Raw genomic sequence first — 23,184 nt, 5'->3', positions numbered from 1 at the left:
CCGATTTGTTTTGTTCCGCTTCCAACGCTTGATGAGGCTGTTTCTCGCAGTCCACAAGTTGTTGGACCCGCCGCGGTGGCTCAGTGGCTAGGGCGTTGCGCTGCTGAGCACGAGGTCGCGGGTTCGATTCCCGGCCGTGGCGGCCGCTTTTCTGATGGAGGCGAAAAGCAAAAACGCCCGTGTGTACGAGATTTCGGCGCACGATAAAGATCCCCAGGTGGTCAAAATTAATTCGGAGCCCTCCACTACGGCGCGCCTCATCGCCTGCGTTGCGTCGGCGCGTTAAACCCTACAATCAATCAATCAATCACAAGTTGTTGAGGAGTAGGTCGACGGCTGGATAGTCGGTGGCGAGAGGGAATTCTTTTGAGTGAGCTTTCAGTACAGGTGAAAGAGTGGTCGTCCGTCTATCAAGGTCGTTATATTCTTCCACGGGTGGATGTTCGCGGAGGGTTTTCCAGTCCGTGAGTCGGGCTGTGCCTATGCGAGAAGAAGCGATACCTTGGATTATTATGGATATGGTGTGGTGGTGGCTACCAAAAGTGCCGGGAGGCATTGCCATAGGTATTCCGTCACGTTGCGAACAAAAGTGAGATCGCGCGTAGTATCCCTTGATACACTGTTGCTTACCCTAGAGGGAGTGTTCGGGAGGTTGCTGAGCATAAGCCGGTGTTGATTCATAGCATCCCATACGATGGTGCCTTTGCGGGCATTATGGGGTAGCGCCAGGCCATATGCGGATCATTAAAATCCCCAGTGATCACTATTTGGTGGTGTTTAGCGAGGGAAAGTACTTGTTTTAAAAGGGAAAGGAAGTCGGCCAGACTGAGCTGAGAGGAACTATAGACTCTTAGCACAAAAATACTGTGGTCACACTTTCGAGTTGGGAATATTTCCACGAGAATACAATCGGTCGTGGACGTCAAGGCATGGTGCTGGGCAGTAGATTGGTTGTGGACGAGCATAGCTGTGCGTATAGATGAATCGTTTCGGAAGGTAGTGTAGTCTCGAAGGGTCGGGTGCGGTGCGTCAGCTCCTTGAAGGGTGGTGACGGTAGGGAGGTGTTGTGATGTATATGGGAGGCTTTTTTTTACGGAGTGATCGACAGTTCCAGTGCCATTTTGTGAGAGTTGGGTAGGCACGCGGAGTTTACGTGGAGAGCGTGGAGGAGGCATCGTCGTCCCTAACGGCGTCAGCGAATGAGGCAGGGGTGAGAGCAGGGCCGGGTTTGCGTTGTTTCTTATGTTTGGTGGTGTCAATTGCTTTGTCTTCCAATGCCTGAATTCTGACTACAAGAGCAGTGAATTCTGACTAGAACAGTAGTATAAGGTCGGCATTGGAAGAAGTAAGTGCTGCCAGAGGTAAGCTAGAGGGAAGTGGGTCGGCTGGTGGGGGGACTCGTGTGTATGCTGGGTGCTTGTGTGGAGTAGTGTTCGCAACTCTGATATTTGTTCTTAAAGCAGGGTTATTTGACCTTCATTGTCAACTATTTTCGCTTTCAACTGGGCGTTTTCACGGGTTAAGGTGTCTAACTTTGGAGATCGTGCTGTTTCCTGATGGGGCTCAAGCGGTTCTGCTGTGACGCACGGCCAGCTCTCCTGTGCTTTCCCTTGGGAATCCGGCTTCAGAGGGGTTGGGTTTTTTGGGGGAGGAGAGGGCGGGATGTCGAAGTTCTTGTGTTTGCATGCTGACTAATGCAAACGTGTGCGGTGGGTGGATGTGGTCTTGTTTTCGGCAGCACTCTTTGCTGGCAGTAAGGTGTTTTAGTCCGCAGAGCTTGCACTGGGGGCGGCAAGCTTTGGGGACAGTTCCTCGTGTGGGGAGAGGGGCACACATAGCAACGGTGTCCCAGTTCACCACAGCGCACACTGCACTGATAGGAGTTGCGGTAGGGTTTGTAGCGAATATCTGTTCCGTAAACACGCACGTAGAAATGCGCGTGGGGGCCGTCGAAGGTGATGGTCACCGTTTCGGACATACCGAGCATGCGAGCTTCCAGTATCTGACGTCCTGTTGGGATGAGTGTAAGGAGCTGCTCGGAAGAGGTGCTGGGATCTATGCCTTGTATGACGCCACGACATGAGCCCGGAGGGTACTTAAAGGGAAGGTGAAGATGTTTTAGAATCAAAAGAAAACTTGCCTAGCAGAAAGTACACATTGAATAGTTCCCGTGTACGAAATATTTGCGCAATACATGCAATAGAAGCGGCGAAATACGCAAAAACAGAAGTGGCCCGATGCCCCGCCCCCATCTCGGCGCGCGATGCCGGAAGACCGAAGAGCGGAGGCGAAAACCGACCGGAAAACGTCATACCTGGACTTCCGGACGAATCGGCCGCCTCTGCCATGCTCTTTTCGCCGTGTTTCCTGTACAGGCTCGCCACAGGAAGAATGATTCTTCTTCTTGTTGTTGTTGATAGCGCTTATTTGTACAATTTGCACAGTGCACTAAGGACGTTTCTTTTCTGCCTTTTCTCTCCCTGGACTCTTGGCTGCAGGGCGATGGCAGAATACGAGGACTCCGGGTGGTGCTCCATGGCGCAGCTCGAATTTCAGCTGAAGGACATTGAGGCCCAGCTGGACTCTCAGTTTGGCCAGGAAAACAACGCCCAATCCGGCGTTCGGCTTCGGACCAATCTGGAGGTACACCTTGGCTATTGGCCGTTGAGAATTTTATGAGAAGCATGTCAGAGAGCTCCACAAAGTTTGATGGAGGTGGTGCGGGGGGAGGGGTGGTACTGAGCACTTGTACCGAGAAGTCAGGGTCCCCCTAAGGACTTGTCTTGCTCAGAAACTTCCCTCTGAAGTAACGTGATGCCCAAGTATGCCCCAACTCTTAAACCTTGGAGTTGACTTCAGTTGTTCTTGTGTAGCTGTCCGATGCAGCATCGCTCTTGCTATTGTCTTTTATGGTGATAACTCTCTACTGCAATTACTCCGTACCTGACTTCGGTCGTTACATGATTACTGAAATGGAATTGATTCACACTTGCAGTCCTCCACATTGTACCTGTACTGGTTGAGTTGGTTGAACCTTGTGGCTTTAACAGCTAGCATCATTCAGCTCATCAGTCAATCACGAAGGGACTGACGAAGATGGCAGTGAAATCAACCAAAAAAATCGCGCCAATCCACCCTGTGAATGTGGTTGGAAAGCAAAGCTGTAAACGGCACCCATAACGATTACTCATGCGACGTCACTTAAAATCACTCACATCGCTCTAGAAATAGTAAAACCAGAGAGAAGTGAAATGAACTTAACCACACCATTTATTGCTTCAAAGAGATATTCTTGGTAAGGTTAAATCAATGCATGATGCATGAACGGTGTTTGGTTGAGTTGTATTGGTGTAGCACAAGAGTGGAAACTTTTTTTTATAAAATCAAAGTAAGCTCCAACCCGGTGTGAGACGATCTGACTTCTCCGTCTCTGCGCCGCGGACGGAGGCGACGAGACTTGCGGCTGAGAAAGAGGAGGAAGAAATACTTCTGTTCAGATTTCTGAACGGCCCAGAGTGCAGCCCTGGGGAGTGATTCCTTCTTCTGTGGGGCCCATATGCAGTCTGTGCGGCCTGTGTACTGTCCACCCGCTGAAGCTGGGTAGGTAGAGAGGGCCTGGACAGCAGCATCTCCCATAGCTCTTGTTGGGTAGTTGACGGAAAGAGAGGAGGGTGCTCAGGGCTAAAGTCGCACACCCCGATTACGGAGCGGAGTATTCCTACTTCTGAGAAAAATTTACATTAAGCGTCGTAGCGATTCGGATGCACTACGTGAAGACGCGTAGGCTGTGGGAAGGAGCCCGGATTGTATGAGCCGCAGGGTAGTTTGTTGTTCTCTGGAAAGGTCAGGGTAAGGCGAAGGTGCGGTCTGTATCAGAAGGCGATAATGCTGGATTATCTCCCTGGACGTGACAAGCGGGTGACTGTCCTCGTGCAGCTCTATAGCACGGGAGGTAAAAGCGCAGGCTTGTTGGGTGGGCGTATTTGTTGCCCTCCATTGAAGCGTGAGGCGGTGTCCAGATGAGCTGAATGGAACCGTTTGGAGAGTGGTTCTTTAGCACGTACAGTGCAGGTCAGGATACCCAACCCGACTGGTAATTCCAGTAGGCTTGCTGGGAATCGGTAGGCTTGCTGGGAACCGTTCGAATTATTCACCTTGAACTTAGTTTAAAATATCATTGTTCACTTCGAAGACGAGAGCCACTATTCGGACAGTCCTGCCAAAGGAGTATTGGGAGATGCTTGCTTAGTACTGTATCGTATCGGGTTTTAGTTAGTCGTCAAGGATGGGGCTTAGTGTCGTTTAATTTCAAGCTTCTGTACTGAGCTGCACCCATCATTTCAACAAACGGTGCCGCGTCCGGAAGCGAGGAGTCTGGCGAAGAGGAGGAAAAGCAGCTGGACGTACTCTACTGTGTGGCCTGCGACAAAAGTTTCAAGTCGGACAAAGCGTGAGTGGCTTCTCTATGGGTGATGCGTGGTCTTAAAAGGGCCATGAAGACAATATACAAGTTTGGTTGACTTAAGAAATTGCTTTGTCCTGCTGACAACAATGTCGGCTTTACTGCAAGCATTACCGGGACGCATCGCCGCGGTCCCGGCAAACTCCCCATAGAAATAATGCGTTAAAAACCCCGATTATACAACGCTTTGGTGTACGTGGTCCACTTCATACGATGGACTATAGTGGGGATAAACTGGCATGTTTTCCACTTTTTACGCTATTTCACCGCCTCTTGCTGACCTTTCTTTATTCTTAGTCCTGTTTGACGCTTCTCGATGTGCAAAGGTACGCAGGTAGGCCCGACCATTCGCTAAACAGATACAAGCATGCAAATGGGCATTGGCGGGTGGGAGTTGACCTTCTAAGGCCCCAAGCGGCAGCAGATCACCAACGCGCCGACTGCGAATTTGAAGCTCCCATCGAGCCGGCGGACGTGAAAACACATTCGCCCGAACCCCACGGCGATGACCGAACACCCGCTTTCCTCGTGCGCTTGATTCAAGTTTCTTCCTTTCACGACGTTCTCTCTCCCCCTGTTTGTTGTTTCAAGCTCTGCATCGCCCCTGCGGTCCTTTCTTTCCAGCCTTTACAACTCTTACCGCTTTACAAAAGACACTTGGTTATAAGAGACATTTGAATAAAAGTGGTTTGGTTGGTTTCCTATGTTCGCCACGTTAGCAACATTGCGTACAACAGACCCTTGGTTACGAGAGCCACGTTTTTTGATTCCCTTGAGTATCTCTTATAACTAGGTTTTACTGTACCACCTGATGATCTCTGCTTATTAGTGTCTTTGAAAGCTGCGTTGTCACTCCGTTCCTTACTTTCTCGCGTTTTTTCCATCGCCGCCTCGTACTATCATTAGTTTTGTTTGGCCTTGGTAGTTCCACACTGTCGCCTTTTCCCCTCTCAAGTTGCTGTCAGCCTTTCGAGCTTATCTCGCTTGCGCGAAGCGCACGCAGCGCAAGGCTGCCGGTCTAGCGCCGGACGGCATGGGAGTCGTGTGGTGTGTGGCGCATGGCTGGAGGTCCACTGCAGGCACCATAGAGGGAAGGGAGGGGGGGCTCAAAATAGCTATACCTTTCTGTTTAGAAACGTGATATTTTAGCTAAAGGTTTGCAAATGACGCGTGCCAAATATAGTAGTTTAAATAGGCTCTTAGCCCACCTGTCGCGTGAGACCGTCTACTAGGCCGGCTTTACCACGTAGCTAAATAAAACGACTATTTCGCGCGGTCCCTTGAAAGCCGTATTATCGGGGTTCCACTATATAACATTGTTCATCTTTAAAAAAAAACTAGCCTTGGGTGAATCAATACGTTCTATTCCAGCCACGAACGACGATTTTCTAGGTGAGGAAAATGCCAGACATCTTGCAAAAGCTTTTCATGCTGCACAATGTCAGCAAGGAGGGAAGAAAGAAAAACATGATTGTCATCGTGTGTTTAGAATTAATGGGATAGAATCAAACAAAACTAGAGGCGCCGCTGCAATCGGTGGCCGCCGGTAGCGCAAACAAGATTATGCGATGTAATAAACACCTCGTTGGGACACTGCCACTGTTTCATTTGCTTTCCGTGATATGTAAATTATTAGGGGGCAAAGCCCCTAAAGGGGGGACATGGCTCTTAAAGGGACACTGAAGTGAATTTGTCAAGCTCACGTTTTTGCTTGCACTGCGTAGATTGGCTCAAATTAGCACACGTTTCATCGTTTATCCGGTTGACAAATCGGTAATTATTTTACAAAGCGCGAAAGAAGAAAAACTACCATGCGCGGTTTGTGGCGGCCGCACCGACTAAGGCTGTGACGTTGGGAGGAGGGAGAACCGTGATTGGACGATACCCAAGGTTAGCAATGAAACAAGTTTCGGTTTCGGTTCTGTAGAACACAACCGATGGCGTTGTTGGATGGGCATTCTCAATATCTTAGTAATTATCGTATCGTACTGCGCTTCTGCCATGTTGTCGGCTGTAACATGCATAAGCTAGGCCTCCCAGGACGGCTTGGAATCGTAGCATTCACTAGCCGAGGCCTCCGTAGTGCATGAACACCCTCCGCGTCCCCGCAGACGTTCAAATGCTATGCGCTTTTCCCCCATATTTGGAGCTTGCCTCACTCATGCCTGTATCGTAAAAAGCGTGTTCGCACCAGGCCAAGGGTCTGTTGATTCTGGCCTGTGCCTACTGCCCGCAAGCAGTCGGTGCTTATGGCAACAGCACGCCAACGAGAACTCGCGCGCCAGTGCCAGCCTGCGCGCGTTCTGTGAACTAGTTCGTGGAGCAATGAACGTTGCGGCCCCCCAAAAAAGGTGAACTCAGTATAGAAAACATCAGCGCAAAACGAAAAAGTTAACTTATAAAAAAAAGCATGTACAGTGTAATCTCGATGATACGATTCTGGGTGATACGAATTTCGGGATGAGGCGAATTTCTGAAAAGTCCCGGTGAAATTGCATTTAGCAATGGGAAAAATTTCGGCTGTTCCGAACGGACCTGCGCGGCCCGGCGGATGATACGAACGAGCTGGCGAGGGGCCCGACGACTGCCGAACGAGCAAGTGACGGCTGTCTCTCCCCTCTTTGTCGCTCTTTCTCTAGAAACGGCCGGGCCGTTGTTTTCTGCTTGCTGACACCGCCGCGAAACCCCGCACGCTTCTCGCGGCGTGGCCGGCTGCGGCCGCCATGGAGGAAAGAAAAGTTTAGGAGGGAGCGTCACGTGACTATCATGAAGCCTAGTCATAAAAAATAAAAATGAAAAACTGATGGGAGATGCCCTACCTCACGTGACAGGCAAGCGGTAGTTCTTTGCGCCTCATGCGGCCGCCCGCCTGCCCGCGCTATGTTGCGTCGTTCCGCTCGGTTGCCGGGCCGTCCGGGTATTCGGGTTTCGGCGATGAGTGACGAGTCCCAGTCCGAACGTTGCGCGCAGCGCTGCCTGCAACCCTAAACGCGCAGCGGGCTGATCGTGCAGGCCAAGTGTTCGGACGGGAGAGACAGAAAACATCTTTATTGAGCTATGGGATCCGTCGAAGTTCACGCCGCAGTCGAAGTGTCGTGTTCCGCCGCCGTGCAAAAGTGGAGCGAGTACGACATCCGTGCCTCACATTTTATTTCACAAAACACACCTCACTTCCTTGGTTCTGGTCATTTTATCTTTTCACCTCCCAGGCGTAATTTAGCGTTCGTTACCCATGTGCCTATCGCACGGATTGAGCAGTACTGAGACAACCAGCCCGCGTTCTGCGTGCGACGCGAGGCGGAAAATGTTCCGTTCTTCCCGCGCCCGCACCCAACATCAGTGGTTCCGCACCTTTTGTTTTCTAATGCACTGAAGGAGACAGCAACGCAACACAGACGTCGTCACGACAATTGTGACACGTACAACGTGCCACCATGCCGGAGCACCGATAAGGCGAACGTATGCAAATGCGCACGCGAGCGAAACCAAAGCTTTTCACAATACTTATCAGCTGATGGGCACTCGTTACAGCGCCATGATGTAAACGGATGGTGGCGCGGTAACTCCCAGCAGAATTCCAAACGCAATCGTCAAAGCACACCTGGCAAAACCACACCCGTAGGCCACTCCGTGCTTGTGAATGTTTACAGCGGCGCGTTCGAGCAAAGCCGGTCGTGGTTCCAGCGGTAAGTGTCAAATTCGGCTCGCAGCTCGTGAAGGTGCTTCCTGAGCATGTGATCTACGTCTCGTGTCCCTTTGAACAGCGACAGTACTTCCACGATACGAGGGTGGGAGCGCAACGCTGGCGAAAAATCTCGTACGGCGCCTTCGGCAATGCCACTCGCCCCCACCTCCACAGGCAGCATACCGGCAGCCAGCCGGAGCCACTAAATGCTACCGCGGGCCTGAGAGTAGTGCATTTTCCATAATGCATTGCGCGGGAGGAGCCCGAGGAGAGGAGAATGCGGCGTCAGAGGAGGTTGGCTTGTCAAAGCTGGGCTGACGTCATGCTCCCTCCTAAGATTTTTCTTCCTCCATGGCGGCTGCAAAGTGGCGAGGCCGCTCGAGCGGCCGCTCCTAACCGCTCTTTAAAATGTCGCTCAAGGCAGACGCTAAGTTGCTTGTGCGGTAAAGGAGCTGATTATGCATGCGAAAACAGTACTATAAAACATCATCCACGGCGCTAGTGAAAGCGTCCATGAAATATCTGCCGGGGTGCTAAGTCTAACCGTCTCCGGCGGAGCTAAGCCGGCTGTCTCGAGCGCTTCGCAAGTCGTCAGGCTCCTCCATCCTGCCGCGCGCGTCGTGCGTCATTTTCTGGTTGAGGTAGGAGCTACCGCGGGCGCGAAATTGTCGATACAGGCGTGAAAATACAGTGCGCGCAAAGCCGAGGTGTGCGAATCGCGTGCAAAAACGCACCATGCGGTTCACGCTTGACCTGCGGCATGTAGCGAGCTTGGGCACCGCGAGTGAGGTGACAGCGCGAAGCGTTACGCGCTCCAGAAAGGACTGCTTTGCGACGTGGGGGTAAAAAAATGCAGAAAAAAATCACGATTTTCTTCATGTGAAAGTAAAAAAAGAAATACACGAAAACTTTTTCAGCGCTACATTTTTTGGTCTGTATTGGTTCATACGAATTTCGGATGATACGAATATTTTTCGCGGTCCCGCGAGATTCGTATCATCGAGATTTTACTGTACCCGCGAAGATTCGAACTTGTGACTTGCAAAACACTTGCGATGTCATACAGAGCGCTCCAAACGACTCGGCCACAGGCGATCGCTGCCGAGCTTGGAAATATAAGGCATATAATGTATAACCAGGTTACACTTTTATTTAATTTTAGCATTCCAAGCAGCTTAGGTGACTATTTGTTGTTTTGCGCTCGTGCAGTAAGCATCCCCCAGGTTTCCACAATATCTCACGTCTAGCAATTGCATTTCTTGGACGGAAAAGCGTTTGCAGATGCGTAGTCGTGCTGCTGGCCGCTGTGCTCGTTTTACCATAGTTTTTCGCTGTATGGTAAAAGTATCAGTTGATTTTATTTCCTTAGTACCTATATTGACTTCGCTGACACTTCTCCCGCCTTCAAGAGGCCTTATATTTTCCTACTGGCGTAGCAGTCAGCGAAATGTCACATGTGCGCTTGTGCAGCGCTTGTGTGAAGCGACCTTGACTTGGAGCTAGATATAGTGTACAAACTAACCAAGTAAAGAAAGGCACATTCTTCATTTCACAAACGCGTCCTGGCTTCGTTTCAACTGAGCGGCGGGCGGACGAAACGCTGGGCCGACTGACTCTGTCTGAAGGCCGGGGAGCCGTGGAGTAGCGCAGCCAATTGCGAGCTCGGCTCCTCCCGACGTCACACGAAAACGCCATGGAAAATGGGCGAGAGTGCAGAGAGGAGAACAGCATTTTCTAATTGATTTTTCTACTAAATAAAATCGCGTAAACCCGCCCAGAGTGGTCGAAACATGGCCTGGGGACTACGGACTACAATTTGCGCTAGTAATCCCGCAATGTTTACATATCACTTCACTGACCCTTTAAAACAATTTCTTTTAATTTGTAAGTAAACTCTGATACTTGTCAGTCTTGCTGCTTTGTTCCCACTGATTTCAAATATGCCATTATTTTTTGTGTCAGTCAATTAGTCCCCGAGATAAATAGAGATAATTAGCCATTTTGGAGGAACAATAGACAAAACAATGTTGGTAATAAAACTGTAATCTTTATATTTTCCAATACTATGAACCCTGGTGAGTGCAATCAGAGAATCGGTTTTTTCTAATTTTACAGCTCATTAAACTTTGGTGTTTGAAATTGGCATTTGGAATGGTTCCTTGCCTTTGGTGCCACCAAGGTTTATGATGTGCTGTAACATTAGTTCCAAGCGGTGCACCAAAAAACCGATTCTCTTATTGTACTCACCAGGGTTCATAGTATTGGAAAATATAAAGATTACAGTTTTGTGACGGGTAACATTTTTTTGTCTATTGTTCCTCCAAAAATGGCTAGTTATCTCTGATTATCTTGGGAACTAATTGACCAGCTGAAAAAATATAGGCATATTTGAAATCAGTGGGAAAAAAGCAGCAAGACTGACAAGTTTCACAGAGTTTACTTAACAAATAAAGAAAGCTGTTTTAAGAGCAGTGTCCCCCCTTAAGGGGCTGGGGCTGTTGGCATCCCCTCGGGGAAAGCTCCGGCCTAAGCCTAACTTCCAGCCATAGCACCAGCGGAGCGGCTGTTGCCGCCCGCTCTCCGCCACCATGGACTCTACCATCCCTATGGATTCTACCAACCAGAACGTCGCCTCGCATTACGTGGAGGCTGGCACCAACCCCCATCCTTGGCAGTTCCCTACTACGGCTCCTCGCCAAGCTACGTCCACCACCGTGGTTCTGAAATTCCTGGATAACACCAATCTATCTGCACTCAACTTCGCTCATCTATGCCACGCCATACTCCAAACTGCTGGCCTGACTAAACTAGAAAGGAACGATACGTTCATCAAGCTTCGAGCTTCACAGAACCTTCTTGCCATCGACACATACCGCCCCACTGCTGTACAAAAGATCATTTCCATGCAAGAAGTCCCCACCAACGGCAAGTGCCATGGAGTTCGATCTTACGTAGCAAATGACCCCTCCAATGCTCGTGGGGTAATTCATGGTATCTTCACCGACGTTCCAGACGAAACCCTGCGCGAAGAGCTTCACATTCCCGGCCGCAAGATATTAGCTGCCCGGAGACTAGGGAAGACTAATACCATATTAATCACAGTTGAAGGCCGTAACTTGCCCCGACATGCTACATTTTTCTCCGGCGTTTACCGCATCTTCCCGCAACAACCCCAGAGCAAACAGTGTCACCACTGCCACGCAATAGGACATCGCGCCGATGTTTGCCCAAACAAAAATGAGTACGTACGATGTGCGAACTGCGGCAAGCAGTTTCCCCCAAATGTAGACCCCGCAACGACCCCCCATGAATGCGAGGCTCACTGCGTAAACTGCAATGGAGAGCACCAGTCTTCATCCGCAAAGTGTCAAGCACGCATCGACGCTACGACAGCTCTCCGCGCCCGCTTCCATGCCACACAGCGACGTCGCCAAGAACCCCCACCGCAACGTGACGACGCACAAGCATGGCCACTGCTCCCTACAAGTAACCGCTTTGACCTTCTGTCCCGGTCACACGAACGGAGCAAGAGCCGGGATCATTCAAAACACCGGAGCCGTAGCCTTCACCGCCGTCGGGGCACATCGAACAAGCTTCATCCACAAACGAAGAAGCATGGGCAGAACAAGGTTCACATCGAGGCCACCCAACCGGCTCGCTCCACTGTCCAAGCGACGTCGCCTTCCCAGCCCCATCAAGATCCGCTACAAGACAAGCAAGATCCGCCACAGGTGAGCGGCCCAGCTAACCCCCCCACTCCTCCCCCAATTATTAAACCCCCGATCCTCAAGATACCCACGTTAAACCCAATATACACAAACACAATACAAAATTTGCAACCACCATCCCCCTCAGCAATAGCACAGCAGGTGCACGAGATCATTCAACAGTCGCTCCCAGGGCTGTTACAGCAAATACTGGCCTCCCTTATTCAACAAGCTCTCGCCCCTCTTGAGAACATGCTACAACAGTTAACAGCGCGCCTCCAAGTCGTAGAAGAGGAGCTCCTTCCCCGCAAGCGCCATACCCCTACCACCGCAGAGCCAACGAACGCAGAACATGTCTAGGATGCGCCACCAATCAACTCCAACCCCTCAATCACTCACAATATGGCAATGGAACTGTAGAGGTCTCCGTCGAAAACGCAATGCCTTACTTCAACACATGCTCATCACCAACAACAAACCGGATATTATTACCTTGCAAGAAACTAACGGAGACTTTTCCCTCCCGGGATATGATCGCTATGTTCAGCCAAGCATTATCCCAAATAGGAAAGGGACGCAACCGCTATCCAGCCCGCAAACCATGACAATTACCTACGTAGACAAGACGCTCCCCACCGTCCAGCTGGATACGACGCATCTTAATACTTCTGAAAAAGAGCACGTAGCTACTACTACGATGGTTGACGGTAATAACATCACTATTGTAAACTGCTATTGGCCGCCCAAACAAACAACTGCCACGCTGCCCGCCTTCCATACGATGTATAATGCAGCTCGTAGCTCAGACACGCTCCTATTGCTTGGGGATTTCAACTCTCCCCACCCCACCTGGGGCTACACTCGAACGTCCCCTTTAGGGCGTAAATTGGACGAATTTGCCAGCCTCCATCAATTCACCCTTATGAATGACACCACATCTCCCACGAGGCTTGGCTCCAATCAGGAGGCTGACACAAATCCCGATCTTACCTGGATTCGAGGTCCGTTAATCGCCGCCTGGGACAACACCGAAGAAACTCTCGGGAGCGACCACAACATTATCCAAATAAGTGTCCCTCTCACTCGGTCATCAAAACGAAACGGTTCAAACAGGCCCACAACAAATATAACGAATTGGCCGACTGTCCGTAAACGCCTGCAAGAAATTGACACAAGCGGCATTACCCTTGCTGAATGGAGCGACGTCATCTTGACAGTCGTCCGTAAACACACCAAAAGAATAACCCGCACCGAATCCAATCCCTACATTGACCAGCACCTCCTAACCCTCTGGAGAAAGCGTCGTGCTATTGTCAAACGCTGGAAACGTGACAAGCATAACGGCGTGCTCAAAGAACGCCTTTACCGCCTCAATCACGAAGCCCAAGAGTATGCCGACAAGTTAGCCACACAGAATTGGCTTCAAGTGTGCGAAGGGCTCAACGGCAAGCTTCATATGGCAAGGGTCTGGCAACTGTTTCGCACACTACTGGGACAACAAAAACCAAAATACACCGTCCAACGGCTTCACTTAGCGATTGGAGGCACACCACATGATATCACAGAACAGATCCGTAACGCACTGTACCCCCCTTGTAGTACCACACGCATCGACATCATTTACACAGAAACGGCCCCAGAAGATGAGGATGAAGGAATCAACTCGGACTTTTCTTCCGGAGAACTAAACATGGCACTGCATCAACTCAATCGCAACACCGCCCCGGGACCCGATAAAATTACATACGGAATGATCCGCAACCTGCCTGACGAGAAACTTGCAGAACTTCTCGACCATATCAATCGGGCTTGGAGATCAGGAAACCTACCCCCCGAATGGAAAGAAGCTCATGTTACCCTCATTCCAAAATCAGGAAAACCACCCAACACACCCGCCAACCTCCGCCCTATTTCCATGACATCGTGTGTTGGAAAACTAATGGAGAAGATGGTGCTCGCTAGACTGGAATGGCACCTCGAAAACAACGGCCACCTGCCAGCCACAATGGTGGGATTTCGAAAGCATGTGAGCACACAGGACATTGCCAAGCGCATCCATGAGGACGTATACGCACAGCCAAGTGCAGCCCAATTACGCACCATCGTAGGAGTAGATATAAAAAAAGCATTTGACAATGTGCTCCATGACGCGATACTTCTCAGCCTCAAGGAAACTAGACCGGGTATCCGTATTTTCAATTACGTTAAAAATTTTCTAACATACCGAACCATCTGCATCTTGGGACCCGATGGGAAACCATCTCGGCCTTACCCACTTCACAGAGGCACACCACAAGGGTCTATATTATCACCAACGCTCTTCAATCTAGTGATGAAAAATCTCCCCGACAAACTGAACGCTATCCCAAATCTTCAACACGCCATATACGCTGACGACGTCACACTCTGGTGTACAAAGGGTAGCCCCGGCGAGCAGGAATACACGTTGCAACAGGGTCTCGATATCATCAGCGGGCACGCCCATGACGTAGGACTCACCTGCTCAAACGAGAAATCAGAATATGTAGTGGTATTAGACAACAGAACCAAGAAAAATAACCAATATCGCAACCTAATTAATCTGACAGTAAACAACTTGCCCATCCCTCGCCGTAGCCACATCAAGGTCCTGGGCTTCATCCTCCAACAAGACGGTAAAAGTACAGAATGGGTCAAATCCATCATTGCTCAAATTAACCAAATTCACCAAATGCTCCGCCGCGTGACGCGACACCATCAAGGCCTCCAAGAACACGAATTACGCAAAGTAGTGGAAGCCCTCGTGTTCTCACGCGTCATGTATGCATACCCTTTTCAGCGCCTTACCAAGACACAAGCCAACAAAATCGAAACAGCCATCAGAAAATGCATCCGCATAGAAATGGGAGTGCCTCTCTACGCTCCCACAGCATTAATTAATGACGCTGCCCTCCACAACACGCTTGAAGAAAAAGCCTCAGTTTATCATGAAGCTCAGCACCACCGACTAACAACTTCAATGCAAGGGCGGGAGATTCTTCGCGCCCTCGGGTATCCCACCGACCACCTCCCACCCATCACTCCCTCGCCGCCACCCTGGGAAAGCATACCAAGAATCACTGTGCTACCCATACCAAAACACATGAGTCAAGCCACAGATCAAGAACGTAGAGCATCGCGCGCTCAACATCTGCCCGAACCAATCCATGACACATACTACACGGACGCCCGTTTTGTGGACCATACAACGACTACGGCATCGGTTGGCCCCTGCACAGCTCACGTACGGCATCACGTCAACGTCCCCTCGCCCACAGCTGCAGAGACTCAAGCCATCGCAGAAGCCATTACACTTCACCAGCATCGGACCGCCCACATTACAGTCCGCACGGACAGTCAGGGAGCACTTCGAAGCTTCGCCTCGAATGACATTCCATCCCCTGTCCACACTAGCCTGACAACATATATGCACGCGCATCCCCACCTACACGTTTTCCTCGAATGGATCCCTGGCCACCAAGGCATAGAGGGTAATGAACGAGCTCACGCTCTGGCCCGCGACGCTCATTTCCCGGGCAGCCCTCAGCCGTGGCCTGAGGAATACAATCCAAAAGAGGATAGAGCAATGCACCATAAAAGGCGCCGCGAACATCTCGGCAACCTCCGCAAAGCAAGAATGGTACTTCCCTCCCCATCTAAATTTATGTCACGGAGACACGCTACATATATTAGACAGGCGCAGACATTGTCCCTCCCCTGTGATCTGTTCCTCCACTACATACAAAAGTCACCAGGCCGTCCGCACTGTCAGGTATGCGGTGGCTATCCGGACAATGAACATACATATTGGCGCTGTGTACGGGCGACCTCGTCTTCCACATTTCTTTCGACCAACCCCTTCCCCCCTGATATTCCCTACTCGTGGTCTAGCTGGGCCGCTCCCCCTGAAAACCTACGGGCAGCCCTGTGGTCCCTCTTGGCTGCCCACATTGAAACTCTTTGTGCACCTCCGCCAAGCCCACCACCGTCGGAGGACCGTGGAACACCCCCTTCCTCCGTGGACTGATAACTCCGCGGCTCGGACTTGAGCTGCCTAATAAAGTTTCATCTCTCTCTCTCTCTCCTGTCATCGTCGATGCCAGCATCTCACGCAGTCACGGTACTAATAAAACAATGGGACACTCGTTTTCCAACACCTCGCGCTACAACGTAACGCTTACTAAACGTGTATAATGAATGAAACCGGTTCAAAATAAACTTACCTGATTTAAAGATTTGTTAAACGCTCCCTGTCCACTTCAGCAGTCGTCAAGCACAAGCAGAAGCTGTTTGTAGACGGGCTATAATTTGTGTTACGCTCAAGTACGCACCAGCTCTTGACATTAGGCCTGATAGAGGTGGTCCGTCGAAGCAAGAAAAGGCATTCTTACCTGGTGCCGGGGCTTCGGTGATCACCGAGGACGAGCCTCCAGGGCAGGCATTGCATTGCGCTTGCGTTGACCCAAGCTGGGGCATGCAAATTGCTTGAATCCAGTTCAATACAAGAGAGGGCGCTACTGCATCAGCAAACGCGCAATTGCTCCTCCCACCGGCACTTCTCCAGCACCCTATCACACAGTGTGGCAAGAGAGGGACTTACAATCTTTGAATACACTTGCACACTGCATGCTTCGCCCCTCCCCAGGTTTCACGTTAGTGGAGATGGCCCGGGATTTTTTGTTTGAAGTGTGCAGTAAAATTGGTGCTATTGTTATCGAAACAAAGGAGTCGTTCTAAAAAACGAAGCTTGTATTTTCTCCTCATGGTCCCTTTAACAACTTTTGGTTGCAGAGATATGTGACCATTTGCGTAATGCGCAATTTGCATAATGCTTGTTGCGTTTGTAACCACGGCGAATGGTTAGTGCAACAAAACCGGTAGAGCGTACAAAATCACTCCAGGACAATAATTGAAATAGTAGCAGTTAAAGTCTCCTTTTGTTTTTGTCCACAATGCTGCATGTGGATCTAACATTTCTCCCTGAGGGTTCAAACTTCTGAAATACTATTGCACTCCGTGGTGTTTGAGGAATGTAGGTATATCAAGTTATAGTTTCCGTTAAGCCAAAAAGCATTCAAACATTGAACAAATATTTTGTAAAATATTAGATATACTGATAAATTTGACACATAGACAGGGTGTGGTTGCTTGTTTTTTTAGGATGACTAAATGCACCACGTATTTGAGAATTTAAAGGGACACTGAAGTGATTTGTAAACAATGCGGGATTACGAGCGCAACTTGTATTCCGGAGTCCCTAAGCCCTGTTTCGACCACTCTGAGCGCGTTTACGCGAATTTATTTAGTACAAAAATCAATTCGAAAATGCTGTCCTCCTCTCTTTACGCTCGCCCATTTTCTGTGGCGTTTTCGTGTGACGTCAGCAGAAGAGGAGCTGGCAATTGGCTGCGCTTCTGCACGGCTCGCCGACCTTCCGCGACCGAGCCCAGCGTTTAGTCCGCCGGCCGCCGACGGGTCGTCGCAGTTCGCTCGATCAGTTGAAACTAAGCCACAACACGTTTGGGAATGGAAGAATGTGCCTTTCTTTTTACTTCGTTAGTTTGTACACTGTATCTAGCTCCAAGTCAAGGTCGCTTCACACAAGCGCACATGCGACGCTTCGCTGACTGGTACGCCAGTAGGAAAATATAAGGTCTCTTCAAGGGGTAGAAGAGTCAGCGAAGTCAATATAGGTACTAAGGAAATAAAATCAACTGATATTTTTAGCGTACAGCGTAAAACTAGGGTGCGGGAAGCACTTTTTTGCGCTGGGCGAACAAGCACAGCGGTCAGCAGCACGACTACGCATCTGCGAATGCTTTTCAGTCTACGAAATGCAATTGCTAGACGTGAGCTATTGTGGAAACTGGGGGGACGCTTACTGCACGAGCGCAATACAACAAATAGTCACCTAAGCTGCTTGAAATACTAAAAAAAATAAAAGTGTAAACTGGTTATACATTATATAGCTTATATTTCCATCATCGGCATCGTCCTCCCGTAGCCTAGATTTTTTTTTTCTAAAGTGCTACGTATCTCACCGGAATTGATTTGCCAGTCACAAGTTCGAATCCCCGCGGGTACGTCCTTCTTTTTTTATAAGTTCGCTTTTTTGTATTCCGCCGATGTTTTCTATACTGGGTTTACCTTTTTTTGGGCCGCAACGTTCATTGCTCCACGAACTAGTCCACAGAACTCGCGCAGGCTGGCATTGGCACGCTAGCGAGTTCTCGTTGGCGTGCTGTTGCCATATGCACCGACTGCATGCAGGCAGTGGGCCCAGGCCAGAATCAACAGACCCTTGGACTGGTGCGAACACGCTTTTTACGATACAGGCATGAGTGAGGCAAGCTCCAAATATGGGGGAAAAGCGCATAGCATTTGAACGTCTGCGGGGACGCGGAGGGCGTTCATGCACTGCGTGGGGCTCAGCTAATGAATGCTACGATTCCAAGCCGTCCTGGGAGGCTTATCTTATGCATTTTACAGTCGACAACATGGCAGAAGCGCGGTACTACGATTACTGTGATATTGAGAATGCCTATCCAACGATGCCATCGGATGTCAAACATGTTGTTTTACATAACCGAAACCGAAACTTGTTTGAGTGCTACCTTGGGCATCATCCAATCACGGTGCCCCCTCCTCCCAACGTCACAGCTTAGTTGGTGCGGCCGCCGCAAACCGCGCATGGTAGTTTTTCTTCTTTCGCGCTTTGTAAAATAATTACCGATTAGTCAACCGGATAAATGATGAAAAGTGTGCTAATTTGAGCCACTCTACGCAGTGCAAGCAAAAACGGGAGCTTGACAAATTCACTTCAGTGTTTCTTTAAAGACCAGTTTCACCCATAAAATGCTACAAATTTTGGGGGGCAATTTGTTTTTTTTTACTTTATCTCTCTTGCAGCAAGATATACTTATCGAGTATTCTATCACACATCCTGGTAGTATTTCCAAGACCAGTTTCTCCTAAAGAAATGTTACGAATTTAGTGGGGGAATTTCTTTTCTTTCACTTGATTTCTCTTGCAACCAGGCATACTTCCCAAGTATTTTGTCTACACACAATGTGGAAGCGTCCCATGGTTTTGGTTTCTGCAGATTCGTCAACCACGAGAAGTCAAAGAAGCACAAGGAGAATGTGCAGTTCCTCAAAGAAGCCATGGAGGAGGAAGAAACACAGTTTGCTGGCCTGGCACAAGCGGAAGAGACGACCGCAAAGGAACCCGAACACGTGGGAGACCATGCTGGCAGCACTCCACAGAAGACAAAGCACAAAAAGGAGTCCAAGAAATAACGGTATTAAAGGATTTAAAATCAGAAGGAGCGGCCCATTTTATTCATTCTTCGAACCATCTGCTCTGTGAGGGTTGTGGGTACCGTATTTTTGCGCGTAAAACCCGCCCCGGCATATAGGTGGTATTCGGTGAAAAGTTTAGCTGTCAATTTCTTTGCTTGGCAACACTGAAATGGCCACGGACATGGCCGAAGTGCCACGGACATGGCGTGGCTTGTGCTACTGCGGCCATACGCCAAAGAAAAAATAACACCGGCGTGCGTCATCTGCTCCGTTTCAACCCGATTCTCAATGGTGGTGTGAACAGAGTTGTTGTTAGTCGCACTCACAGTGGAGTCGAGGCATTACTTTGCGTTCGGCAGGCTACAACTTGGAATGTCCAACTCATCATGCGCTTAGCACGGACAAGTACCGCCATCCCGCGGAGCCCGACGTAACCAGTGACGGCGCACTCACATGCAGTGATTTCCCTACACCCCCCCTAGGGGTTGTGTAGACCCCCGTAGTTGTTCTGGACACCCCCCCTTGAATCCCCAAATTTCACTCTTGTCAGTCTTTGTATGGACATTTTTCAGTATCTATCTGCGCATGCGCGGGCTGCCCGACTTCTATTCTTGGCAGCCTTTGACTTGAACTAAGTGCAGTAAACACACATATAATTTACTTTCTTCATTGATTCGATGCCGTTCTTTGTTTACAAACGTAATCTTTGCAGAAGCTCTTTCAGCATGTACATTTAAAATGGGCAATTTGGCGAGGCGAAGCGCTACGGAAGCTAATCCTGGCGTTTTAATAAATCGGGAGCGTACAATCGGTGCCTGATTTATAAGTGCTCCATAATTCGTGTACTACCTATACATTGTTTCAAGAACTCAAATTTCGTCACTGGCCCTGGTAACAAGTTCGAAAATGTCCTTATACGTTGAAAAATGGCGAGAAAAAAAAAAAAAAAAACCTGAATAGGGACCTTTCATGGTAAAAAATGAATTTCTCTAAATTTGTTTTTTTCTTAGATTGAATAGAAAGCACCGCCTCTCAGGTGTGTGTGTGTGTATATATATATATATATATATATATATATATATATATATATATATATATATATATATATATATATATATTAACAGACGTCTATTATTTAACTAGTGGGATAAAAAAACAGCTTTTCAAGTTTATGAACCCCCCCCCCCCCCCTAGAGCAATTGAGACACCCCCCCTTGATTCGATGCCCGGGGAAACCCCTGCTCACATGGTTGCCTGCATACATGCCTCGCTATTAAATACAGGCTATAGTCCGCACCCGCACTTTCACCCGGCCGGTAAAGAAAAAAAAAACTCCTCGCGTACTGCCCGCACATTCGATACAGGAAAGGCTGCACCAAAGCCCGCTCAAGCAACAAATCACATACTGTGTAGACAGAAGAAGCACATATCTAGCAAGTAGAACACACTGACTGCAATAACATACAGTTGTTAGAGTGCGCTCGTCCTTGTTTTTTCTTCCCTTATATGTTTTGCGCAGTCGCTTTCTGGAAGGCTTAGTCAGCGTTACTGCGTAGGAGCTTGATGGCACAACAGGCACTGCCGTGAAGCTGCACTAAATAAAAAAACGCGAATTATCCGCTCCTCTACTTTGCCACTGAAATTTTCGCATTTTTGGTGAGGGTTATGCGCGCTAAAATACGGGATGTTGAGTGGGTATATTATAGTGGGTGTGTTATACCTGTGGGAAACAGCACATGTTGGGGTGAGTATGAAAGTAAACTACACACACTTGGAGGGCTGTACAGAGCTGCTGACTTGGTGCACACCAAATTTGCAGCCTAACAAATGTTGATACTTAAAGGAGCACTGACACGAAAATTTTATGTTACACTTTTATTGCTTTTATTGATGCTTAAGGGCTTGGTGAACCTGAAACAGCACTTCAAATACTTTAGCGCGCGATAGTTAATTACATTGAACGGCCTGAAAAACGTTTGTTTCAAATTCCCGCACTTACATCCCGAACAGCGCATATGACAGACTCCCTGCCTGACCTCACCGCTTTGTGCGGACGTCACCGGCGCCCACTTGAGAGGGTGTTGCACCCGCTCACCGCTCGTGGGGCCGCGTGCGTGAAGTGACGTCACGAGCTTTTGACGAGCGCTGCCGCATCACTTCTTTTGGCTGTCCCTGGATGATGTCACGCTGATGTCCATTGCTGAGTGCCGCTCCGCGCGCTGCTCCGTCGGTGCGATAAATGAGATCCAATTGAACTATGTTCGTCGCGTCGCAGGCCGCTCATATTTCTGCCAGGGTATTCTGTTGAGTGAAGGAAGCGAACTGTGCAATAATGGGCCTCCTCGATTATCAGTCCCGGATCGTCCGCGGACTGTCCGAGATGCAATCCGGCGCTCGATTTTCCCAAGTATTCCTATAGGACTTCCGGTCCGAGGGCAGACCTCAGACTGCCTCCGGACCGTCCAGGACTGGTAAATCGAGGAGACCCAATATTAACGCTGAAAATTGGCGTCAGTGCTCCTTTAAAACTGCGCATTCGGACGGAACAAGGAAAAGAGGACACAGGACGGGTGCAGGATAGTCAATGCAACATATCAATGCAACAGATGACCCCTTGTTGAACTGAAATCGCCGAGAAAGGTTGTATTGGCATGCACACTCACACACCTAAAAAATAAATAAATAAAATAAATACGTAATTTAAAAATGAAAATGTAAAAGAAAATTTTCGAGTGTAAATTGATATTAAACCTTTCACTGTCGGGTGTTTCTTGCCGTTTCGCATCCCCAGTGTTGGCTTGGTTCCTGAAATATCGGGGAAGGAGCATAGCGATTTATTTGACTATGATAGCGTCCGGAACGTAATGCATCAAAAGGAAAGAGTGTGGGTTGGATATCGCCTTTCTTACAGATATTTTCAGTTTCCTGTGCACGCTTCCGGGACGACAACCCCACTGTTTCAACATCAGAATCTGACGCTGTGGAACTCGCACCCCTTCCTCGGATGAGAAACTCTCACAATGCGAACCCGAGCTCGGCTCCTATTTGGGTCGGAATTGGAAGAACCGTTGCTCCTGTTTGCAGTCGAACGTCCCGCACGGTCAGCCGTATGAAAGTAACTGTGTGCATGGAGAAGCACTTTCAGCACCCTGCACAATGCACAAAAATGATGCTTGGTAAAATCATGATGGCAGATAGAGATAATGAGGGGATACAACATTGATACAACAACCTCGTTTGCTGCTGGCAGCGGCAAGCGAGGGCGTGGTGAGCGAGCGAAAGCCGCAATTGATTCTTGTTTCGGTCTTTTAGAGAGGCAACGGCGCGCTGGGCTAACCTGGCGAGCCGTAGGAGACGTGGGAAGAGAATAATAAAAAGAAATGTGGTTGATCCCTCTTCCACAGGAACCGGTCAAGCAGTTGAATGTTTATTGCGCATCGATATAAACTTGCACATCGCATATTTCGTCGGTGTGGCATCGTTATACGCATCAATTTTACACACTGGATTACACGCGCCGGAGCATCGTGTAAATCGACTGAAACCAGAGGAGCTCGCAAACCGTCCGCGCGAACGAAACTAAGCGGGTTGTTCATGAATCGTTTGGTGAAGACACGGTCCGATGCAGCGAAAGGAGCAGCGGACGGTGCAACAACCGCGACATTCGCAAGTCGGCGTCGATCTTACTCCGCGGTCGTTGCCTTACAGGCTTCTTCGCAGGTTACGCTGCGCGTGCCCCATACACGCGGGCGCTGGCAGCGTGGCGCCAGCTGTCGCCGCTTATTCGCGTCATGATGCACTACTTCGCTCCGCCTCTCCTAGACCGCACCACCACCTGAAGAGAAAGATATAGGGAGCGTTTGTCGTCTTGTCTACTCGTCCGTTCGTAGCGCAGTTGGGAGCGCCTTTTGTACCTCCCGTTGCGGCGAAAGAGTTCGTGGTTCGATATCCGGCGCAGCCGTGTTAGTCACATTTTTTTTTGGCGATGTCATTTCCGGGACGGATATGACG

At 49.4% G+C, this 23,184-nt stretch overlaps 1 protein-coding gene across 1 annotated transcript in view; it reads left to right on the top strand.

Moving 5' to 3' along the window:
* The window catches only part of LOC144161545 (uncharacterized), a 68,189-nt gene extending 48,993 nt beyond the window's left edge, over positions 1 to 19,196 (top strand). Inside the window, exon 3 of the mRNA XM_077692199.1 lies at positions 18,975 to 19,196. Coding sequence (XP_077548325.1) covers positions 18,975 to 19,170 — 196 coding nt within the window. The 3' untranslated portion in view covers positions 19,171 to 19,196. The remainder of the gene's footprint in view (positions 1 to 18,974) is intronic.
* The last annotated feature ends 3,988 nt before the right edge of the window (positions 19,197 to 23,184 follow it).

Source organism: Haemaphysalis longicornis, unplaced genomic scaffold, assembly GCF_048455015.1.
Source record: "Haemaphysalis longicornis isolate Haplotype H1 unplaced genomic scaffold, Haemaphysalis longicornis Haplotype H1 scaffold_12, whole genome shotgun sequence".
NCBI classification, from domain to species: Eukaryota; Metazoa; Arthropoda; class Arachnida; order Ixodida; family Ixodidae; genus Haemaphysalis; species Haemaphysalis longicornis.
The sequence above is the reverse complement of the archived record's forward strand: the minus strand, read 5'-3'. Positions and strand labels throughout refer to the sequence as shown.